The 9369-nt window shown below is 48.7% G+C and overlaps 1 protein-coding gene across 2 annotated transcripts; it reads right to left on the bottom strand.

Annotated features, from left to right (window-relative positions):
• Nucleotides 1-5802: 5802 nt before the first annotated feature.
• HELT (helt bHLH transcription factor) lies at nucleotides 5803-7696 on the bottom strand. Of its 2 annotated transcripts, none has more exons than XM_006916378.2 (4): nucleotides 7592-7696; nucleotides 7065-7169; nucleotides 6694-6790; nucleotides 5803-6334 (listed from the first exon to the last, which is right to left on the bottom strand). In XM_006916378.2, exons 1-4 carry the CDS (start codon nucleotides 7616-7618, stop codon nucleotides 5835-5837), a joined length of 729 nt encoding a protein of 242 aa, XP_006916440.1. In that variant the 5' UTR covers nucleotides 7619-7696; the 3' UTR covers nucleotides 5803-5834. The 2 variants fall into 2 exon arrangements, with proteins under 2 accessions (XP_006916440.1, XP_006916441.1); XM_006916379.1 differs by having other exon boundaries at nucleotides 5803-6331.
• Between the last annotated feature and the right edge of the window lie 1673 nt (nucleotides 7697-9369).

The following is a 9369-nucleotide window of genomic DNA, read 5'->3' as shown; positions in this document are numbered from 1 at the left end:
GTTGCCATTATGACTGTGCCACATGGATGGCAGACAATACATCCAAAAAGTACAGAGATGGGTTGTTATAGTCCTAAAACTTGTGTGTATTCTGTCCTTTCGTAGCAGTTTATTTCTTCACTAATTGCACTTCAGGTTGTATTTAGAAAGAGAAACAGGGCTAGATCACAGATTTATATTCTGACAAATATAAAACAAAAATCATGTTTATATAAAAAATTCTGGTGTTAGTGGGTAGAAACGAAAATTTTTTGGTGAAAGACCTCTACTGATACACCTTTTAAAAAACAATAAAGGAGGCTTACTTTTGTTTCATCAAACATTGCAAGGGCTCCTAGAAATATGATAGTCAGGAGTTTCATTATATTCATAAAGGTTTTACTAATATATTTTTATTGACTCTTGCTTTTAAGCTAAACATAATAAATGAGGCTAGTTGGGAATAGAGAAAGTGAAAAGTGCCCAGGCTCCCATTTTTCTTGGGGATCCTTTTTCCTTGTACCCTCTCTTTATAGCTCAGCCCAGAGTTCCTGCTCCAAATTTCCCACTGCCTTCTCCTATGGTTTCGGTAACTTTCCTGCTATCTCCCATGGCCCAACACATAACACTGCCTGCCGCCTCTCATGCTTTGCTTCAGCTCTAACTGCCGTATAGAGGGTTTGTTAAAGATTATAATGGGACAGATTTGCAGACCTTCATGATTGCTGCTCCTCTTCCAAGCAAGCCAGAAATCCCTCCAGCTCTAACATAGCAATTCTTTTCAGTGAGTGGCCCTTTCCTTGGTCCCAGTTTGTCCACCCATGTGCATATATGTATGCACAAGCAAACACTGTGCACACACATGTGCAGGTACTTCTGCACTGCTTGATGCATGCTGACATATACATGTATCTTCTTTCCCAGCCATACACATATAGGCATCTAGGTTCTGGAGTTTTAAGGTATTCAAAAATAAAGTCATTTTTTCTCCAATCTGTGCCCAGAATCCTATGAGATGTAGGTGTCAGGTGGAGTTAAAAATGTCTGTTTTGCAACTGATTGGAAGATGCGACTTCAGTGTGCAGAGAGCAGACTTGTAACATTTCACCTTGAAATTAAAGTACAGGAAGAGCTAGAAATCTTTCAACCAGCCCGGTAGGAAATGCTTGCTTGCTTCTTGTGGGTAGGTTGGCACCCAGAGAGATAGGGGCTTAGGTGAGCATACCTGTGTCTGCCTTCCACACACTGCAATCAGATAGCTGAAGAATAAGAGAAGACTGCTGAGAGATATTAAGAGTGTTACTCCAGTAATCTCTCGCTACGTGGGACGTATACATGTACACAGATAAATTCTTAACACCAAGCCATAGTACATGGAGAATCAGATGTCTGGAGCCAAGGAATCAGAAGACTAGGGAGAATGAGAACTGAAGGCCAAGTGAGAAAGGGAGTGAGAGGTCTGCAGCAGAGCTATAACCTATACCAAGGGTTGAGTCTGGAGCCAAGAGTAGAACAGACAGCTGATGAATAGAATAGATAAAAAGACTTGAATGCAGGGAAAATTGGGGGAAATGCTAAGAAGAACATAAAGCTGCCATAGGAAGTATATTTAAGGAATATTGAATTAGTTTCTTTACCCTTTCTTTCAAAAAAGAATTTTCAATGGCCAAGATTTATATGTTAATAGACATTAGAATGTATAACTGGAGAGAGAATGTGGGAATGCAGGTATACAAGCCGTTGCAAGAATACATGAGGCCAGAATTCTGTATATGAAAGAGTGGAGAGAGGGGCTCTGCCTATCGATCATAACTTGGAGTAGGTCTCAGAGCCCCCAAATTGACCATGGAATGGAATTAAAGCACCCTGTCCCCACTTACCCTAAGGGAAGAATATTGCCTTGTTCCAGAACAAGCCTTAGGGTTTAAGAACAAGCCCCAGGGTTAACATTTTTTCATGATTTGCCTTCGCATTTTGTTTTTTAGTTTTAAGTGGCCCCAAGGATCTGACCCTTTGGGAGAAGGGAGGTAGTAATAGATATTATAATAGCTAGCATTTATTGAACATTCTCTCTGGATCAGGCACTGTCTAGAGTGCTTTGAATGTACCAATTCACTTAATCCTCATAGCAACCCTGTCAAGTATATGTACTTTTATAGATATATGTATATGTATATGTATGTTTTATAGATGACCAAACAGACACAGAGAGGCTTAGCAGTTTACCCAAAGGCACACAGCTAGTACTCAGCAGAGCGGGAATGCAAATCTAGGTAGTTTGGTCTTAGAAGCCACACTCTGAACAACTAATGGGAGAGAAAAGTGGGTAGAATCAGCCCAGTCTTGGATCTTTCCCATGCGAAAGGAGCAGAGCCCTCATCAGGCTAGCTCTGAATTCAAATCTTGTATATGGGGTCTGCATTTAGCTGGGCCTGAAGGTAACCCCCATGCAGGCCAAGCATCGTCTCCTGCTGTCAGACCACTAGGTAGATGTTTTAGGAAAAGGCAGGGTCATTGCTCCATCTGACAACTCCTCAAAACATGTAGATTACTCAACGGATGTCTGGACGGGTGTACAGCTACTTTCTGGTCTCTGCTGAAGTGGGGACTGAGGGCCATAATAAGAGGTCTGGGGGAGATGCAGAATTCTCAGAGACTTATCACTGTTAGGCAATTCATTCAGTCATTCCACAAACATATTTATTGAGCTTCTACTACATGCCCCGTATTGCCTTCATTTTCCTGGTGTGTTACTCAAGGCAGACACCCATTACTAGGTTCCTAGGAATTCCATACTCTTGTGGGGTCAGTTAGGCACTTATACAGCGGCTCTTCCACCTTCCTTGCCTGGTATCTAGCAGCCTAGACTGGAGGACCTCCACTGACACACGGTGCAGTGTTTGTTCAATAACGCTTGGAAGCACAAGTGAGCTCTGTATTACCGCCCTTTTGGCAGGGGCGGCCGGAGTGCCTGGAAGCTCCTAGTTCTAGCCCTGCAGAGTTACAGGGACCAACCCCAAGCACCAGCCATCAGCTTTGTTCCTCAAGCCTCTGGAGAAAACCTTTGATTTCATGGGGATGATTATTTTTATTCTTGCCCACTCGAGGATGAAGCCCAAGAAACAAGAGGTTGCCCCTTTCAGAGGCATCACAATGGGTCATCTCCAGCCAAACCCACTGTTTTTTGTTTTTTGTTATTTCTGAGTTAGGTTGAGGCTCTCTTGGAAACCATTACTATACAACTTACTTAAAAGAAAGAGTAGAGGGATTGGGCATAAGAGACTCAGACAGAGCGGGGAAGAGTTGGGAGGTTTGGGATAGGGAGGATGGAAGTAATGTGTTGTCAGAGAATGTGCAAGAAGAACACATTAATGTCACAATCTGATTTGAATCAATTCCATTTTGTAGTGACATTTTAAATCTTTTTGCAAAGTCAAACAATTCCAAGTTTGACTTTTGGCCAAGCCTGGAGGATTGGAACTTTGGGTGAAGGGTTCAGAAACACACACACACACAAACACACACACACACACACACACACACAGAAAGGGGGGAAAAGAAAGGGGAGGAAAACTTTTATCCTAAAGTCATTGTAAATCCAAAGCAGGGTTTTATCCTCCACAGTTAAATGAGAAAGAAAAAAAAAATCAAGAATACCAACATTTGAGGTACAAAGACTGTCATGGGCCAGTGGAAGTTTGCAAAATTATATGTAAATGACCAAAGTTTTTACTGTGGTGGCCCTGTGCATTCCCAAAGCTAATCCCAAAGAGAAAATCTACTTAGCAAAAGAAAGTTTTGTCTAATTTGGTTAACAGTTGAGAAGTGACAAAAATGCTGAATATATTAATAATTTATATTTCCAGGGTAACACTATATCTTTAATGCTTCACTGCCAAAGGGAATTCAGATTGGCTTAATGCTCAGAGGAAAAAAAGCCTGAAAGGCCTTCTTCATATTCTGTATCCAGCACAGATGAAAATGGGTGTAAGACATGTGTTCCAATAATAGGCACCATGCATTCTCCCATTTCTGCATAATTTGTTTTCAGCTCATATTGCTCAATGTATATTTGTTATCCAGAGGCCTCTTGGCCTTACATTCACTTTCATGCTCGAACTATAGAGTTTATAAGGGAGGAGATATTTGTTTGCATCTCACATTTTTTAGAAAAGTATTGTAGTGACATGTAGTGCATGTAAGGGCAAGAACCCCTTACTTACAAGACCTTTTCTAAAGTTTATAGATTCCTCCTGCCTCCCAAAACATACAAATTTAAGCTTTACTTTGTGGGCAGTGTAATGAGGTGTTTTGTTTTGTCCCGTCTCTGTATAATCAAGTTTGACGGTTTATAAATTGCAGGTCATCCTATTCCATGACCTCTGTAAACAGTCTAGGTCAGAGCTCCCTTAAACCCTGTCCACAGGAATGGAATAAGTTAATTTATTGTCCTCCAGCTAATCTGGATGAAGACAAATCATGGTAGTTGAGCTAAATGGCTTCTGGAAAACAGGAAAAGCTACTACAGAATTTCTAATTATTTAAAGGGCATCAAAGCTAAGGAGAACAAAGAAAAAAAATCAATGAAGGAAAAAATTTTTAAATCCCCACAAACACAATTTTAGCTGTTGGGTACTTCATTCATTTTACCTGTTTATATAAAACAACAGCAAGGTTCATTTTGCTGTTGGGGGCTTAGAAAAACTTGATTTTAGTTTGCTATTTTAAATGTATTGCCGTTTAGTGGATAAGGCACAGATCCAACTGGAATTAAAAGCCACACTCCCCTAAAGATATTAGCCATATCTCCCCTAGACCCCATACTTACCAATATACTGAGTGGCGTGAGGTTAAAATCCGCCCCTCCCCACCCCACACACACCCTCCCCACCCCAGGGAGAGGGTAAGAGGGGAAACCTTTGCTCACCAGGCCTGAGAACCTGAACCGAGAACCCAGCGTCTCAGCCCCGCACCAGTGGCCGCATACTGGGGATCCGCAGAGGGAACAGTCCCTTGGGAGGGCGTGTCTCCAACCCAGTCATTGCTGGCCTCACCCTGTAGTCCAGCTCCCCACGAAGTTGAGCTGGTCTGTGCGTAAAAGGCAATGCCAACTTCCCGAACCCTCGGGCGCCTGGTAGTTGTCATCCCAAAATTAAAACTTCGTCGTATGTTGTTTTTCAGCCATAACACAGAAGTTACTGCCTCTATATATTTTTCTACAGAGACGTGTTAAAGCTGTAAACCTAGTGTCACGCATCCTACTGGCCAGAGGGTCGCTGCGCTCCAGAAGTGGGCGCTTGGTGTGCGCGGGGCCCCGGGTCTTGTTTGGGGTAAGAGAGGCACCTAGGTCCGAGCTGGCGAAAATCCGCCAAAGCCGGTTTGGAGCGGGTCCTTCGATTTACATTTTCTGAGAGCCAATGGCCCTGTTCCTCGCGTCCACCCTTCTCCAAGGCAAATACTTAAGATGCGGGCTAGGCAGTGCTGCTTTGGAGCCCCGGGGGAGCCGCGAATCCTGTCCCCAAGCGACGCCTCTATTTAGCCTTGTCCACCTCCCCCGCAGTGGGACCCCGTCCCCAAATCACTGAAGGCAGGCAACTTGGTCCGTATCAGCCTCGCGCCCTCGGCATCTCCAGGAGCATGGGTTGTGGAGGAACAAAAGTTAACAAAGAAATCCACCTCTTTTGGTCTTTACCAAAAATCATTTATTGCTAGGGGGAGATCCTTCAGAAGATTAATTCACTCTTGGCCTTCCTCCACCCAGCTATTTGTCGCCACAGTATTTACACCTGTACAATATACAGTATTTCTCCTAAGCAGCGCCTAAAGCGCAGAGAAATCTGGTGGGCACCCAAGCGTCAGAGCACCGGGGGATGCTGGGGCGTGTGCAAGTTGAGGGCGCTGGGGTGGGCGTGGCCGATCAGGTTGAGGTAATGCCGGTCCAAGCCCTGCACTGGCGCTAGGAAGGGGCTGTGCTGCTGCGCGGGGCTCGGGAGCGGCACGGGCGCGCTGGGCAGGTAGGGCAGTGCCGGGCTCCGGGCTGCGCCATGAGGCCAAGGGAAGGACCCGGGAGCTGCGCCCTGCTGGAACACGGAGGCCTCGCCAGGGCTGTGGCCTGCGAACTCGGACCCTGCTGGGTGCAGCTGATAGGAGAAATCCGGCTCTGAGAGTGATCCCAGCGGCTGAAAGGCTGGCTCGGCACCTAAGCGGGCCTTGGACTGCAGGAAGGCAAGGATGCGCGCATACTTGGTGTCCTTGGTCTCCATCCGCTCCACAGTGGTGAGGTAATGAACCAGGTTCTTCATACACTCGTGGTAGCCGTAGTGGAAGTAGTTGGCAAACTCCGCTAGTAGTTCTGCTGGAGGGGCGAGAAAAACCGTGGAAAGGAAAAAACTGTGAGCGGCCCTTTCTCTACCGGGAGCCCAAGGCGGATGCCAGGCACCTCCCATCACACTGGCCAGAGTTCCCATTTGAGATCTATCCTCTCCTCTACCCAGTCTGGAGTCGGAGAAAGCGCAATGGAGAGGAGGCAACGGAATCAATATTCCCAGAAACCTGTTCTCCAGCCCCGCTTAGCTATGGCACGACTCCGGCCCGCACCCGCTTTGGCAGAGTCCAGAAAGACCTCTCCCGCGCGCCCCTTCACAACCACTCACACCCCGGTCTCTGTGGCGCACGCTCCCTGCCCAGGTTTCCCTTTGCCCATCCCGCGCCCACCTTTTTCCCTTCCCCGGGGAAAATCAGCAGAGTGCAGGGCCCTCAGGTACTGAACGGTCATCTCGAGGATCTCCGCCTTCTCCAGCTTCCCAGAACTCTGCAAAAGGAGGAAGGGCTCCTCGCAGCGGCCCAGCGGGCGCAGGCCAGCCCTGGCTGGCTGGGTACACGGTTTTATCTGGAGAGGACCAGCGAGCAGGGCGCTGCTGTGAATCTACGCGAGGGCTGCCTGGGGCTCACTCAGCGTTCAGGCGCCCCAGGGAAGGAGGCCCACATGCAAGGCCCTCTCTGTCCCCAGACTCCTGGTATCTAGGCCGAATGTGGCAGCAGATAATCCCCAGCGCCTGGCACCCTATTCTCGGCTTCAACTTTACCTGCTTCGCCAGGGCCATGGGCACCGTCTTGCCCAGCTCGTTCAAACAGCGGTTAATCCGGTCCCTCCTCCTTTTTTCTATCACTTTGTGGGAAACAGGGGTTCTCTGCGAACAGAAGTTTGTATGTTTAGGATGGCTTTGCCCAGAGAGTTGACAAAGGCACGGCTGTGGTTGCGTGCCCCTAACGCTGCCAAGGGACTCGCCCCCGGCAGGAGTCCCTGCCCCTCTACACTTGGATCAAACAAATTCTGTTCTCTAACGCCTGCACTGTTGCGCTCCTCTTCCAGCCTCCCCACCCGCTGGGCCACACCACCAAGTTGAGCGCCAGGGCAGTGGGGAGGTGGCCACCAGGCGTGGGCTCCTCCCCGGGCGAGGCGTCTCTTCTATCCTCATTCCCTTCCCAGACCACTCAGGATTCTTGTACAGAAGTCTGGTGTGGCCATAGCCCTGCCGTCAGCCCAGCCAGTTGAACGCTTGGGGAGTCAGACCATCAGGGCGCAAGAGCCGTCTGGGCTCAGCCGACTCACTTTGCGTTCCTTAAGCTTGTCTGACATCCTGGTCAGAACGCACCCTCGGGAGAGGCGTTGGCGCCAGGCACCCGTCCACTCTCCTCGTGTGCCTCCTCGAGTGTCCCAGGTAGACTGCAGCCTCCCAGCTCTGAGGGGCTGCCTTATAAAGCGGTCATCTAGAGCTCCAAGTGCATTCACGATTTGAATTATTCCATAGGATTAAGGGAGCTGCGTTTGGGGGATGTATGCATTCAAGATCAGTTTTAAAGAAGTTTAGAGAAAAAAAAAATAGCAGACGAGGGGGGCGAGCTTGGGGCAGATCAGCTTTGTTAATCCACGTGGCCCTTCAAAGGACACGTGATCAGCGGGGAATAACATTTGCATGGCAACAGCCGGGGCAGGAAAAGGAGGCGGTAAACTGGGGCCAGCGGGCGAGCGAGCGCTAGCAGCAGGCACCGAGCGCAGGGGCGCAGCAGCCGTGGGCACCGGGGGGCGAGGACCCTCACAAAACAGTGTCGCCTCCTTTAGTCCCACCGCTGAGTCTCACACGATCGCCTGTTTACAAATCCCAGCAAGCCCGCAGTCCCAGCGCCGAGTGCGTTTTAAAGCCTGTCCAGAGTCATTAAAGTAATTAAGTAAGCCTTTAATAGGCTGTTCCGCCGGGTTCAAGGGAGAGCTCTTGGAGACGGAGGCGCCCCGTTTGTTCCCAGGCTTTCTCACACGACTTGGTGACACGTCCATCTCCCCCCTTTTTGTTTACACCGCTTTATTTGTCCGGACATCCCGGCAGGTGTGGGGCTGCGGCTGGCACACGAGGCTCCCGCCTCGCTTCGCCCCTCCCGCCAGTCTTTGGCACGCGACGCTCCCCTCTACTCCCTGACCAAGTTGCTCGCTTTCTTCCTCCCCCCGCCCCCCGCCCCCGGGCTCCGTCTTCACAGGGGAAGAGGCTCAATTTGTAGCCTATTATCCTATAAGAAAATGTCCATTGAAAAGTATGAATAGTTTCATTGGGCTAAATTTTAATAATACCGGAGTGTGGGGGAGGAGAAGCAGGCAGGCGTGTGTGCGTTGGGGTCGGGGGGGAGGGATGGGGGGGGGAAGATTGGGGGGCAACACGGAGAAGAGTGGGCCGAGAAGAAAAGGGGGAATGCAGCTGGCCCAGGCGAGCATTATGCGACGTCACCTGCGAGAGAGGGCGCCTACAGACCCCTATTCATTTGCCTAATTTTGGTCAATTTAACAAACTTCAGGAGAAATTATTGTGGCTTTGTCAGGGAGGGTGAAGCCTTCTGATCGAATTAACAGCATGTTTTGATCCGGTAAATGTCATTAGAAAGGGAGAAACAATCGCGCTTAGAGGGCTCTGAGTAATGCGCCCAAGTGGAGACGCCAAAGCGCACTGCTCACAAAGGGAGCAAGTAGCTGCCACAGGGAACTTTTGTACCCGCCCATCGCCCAAGTTTTGACACAAAAAGGCATTATTTCATACTTGAATACGTTTAATCCAACGATTGTCTATTTTCTGCAAACATATTTTCACAGCATTGTTAACTTTTTATGTCCCCCTTTCGCGGGTGCCTTTTCTTAACGTTTGGGGGCGGGAGAGCGCAGACACTTTGGGCATCAATATTTGTCACTGAAAAGGGCTCCGTGAAGTTAGGGAAGTTGATCTCTTTTTTATGGTTTTAGAGAGCGAATATACTGGGGGGAGGAGGAGGGAGGGACGGCACGACAGAAACGAGGGAGGAAATTTGCTGGACGGCCCTGAGAGGAAGGAGGGGGGCGCCGGCTGGGAA

The sequence above is a fragment of the Pteropus alecto genome, unplaced genomic scaffold, assembly GCF_000325575.1.
Source record: "Pteropus alecto unplaced genomic scaffold, ASM32557v1 scaffold24, whole genome shotgun sequence".
In the NCBI taxonomy this organism is placed as follows: Eukaryota; Metazoa; Chordata; class Mammalia; order Chiroptera; family Pteropodidae; genus Pteropus; species Pteropus alecto.
The sequence above is the reverse complement of the archived record's forward strand: the minus strand, read 5'-3'. Positions and strand labels throughout refer to the sequence as shown.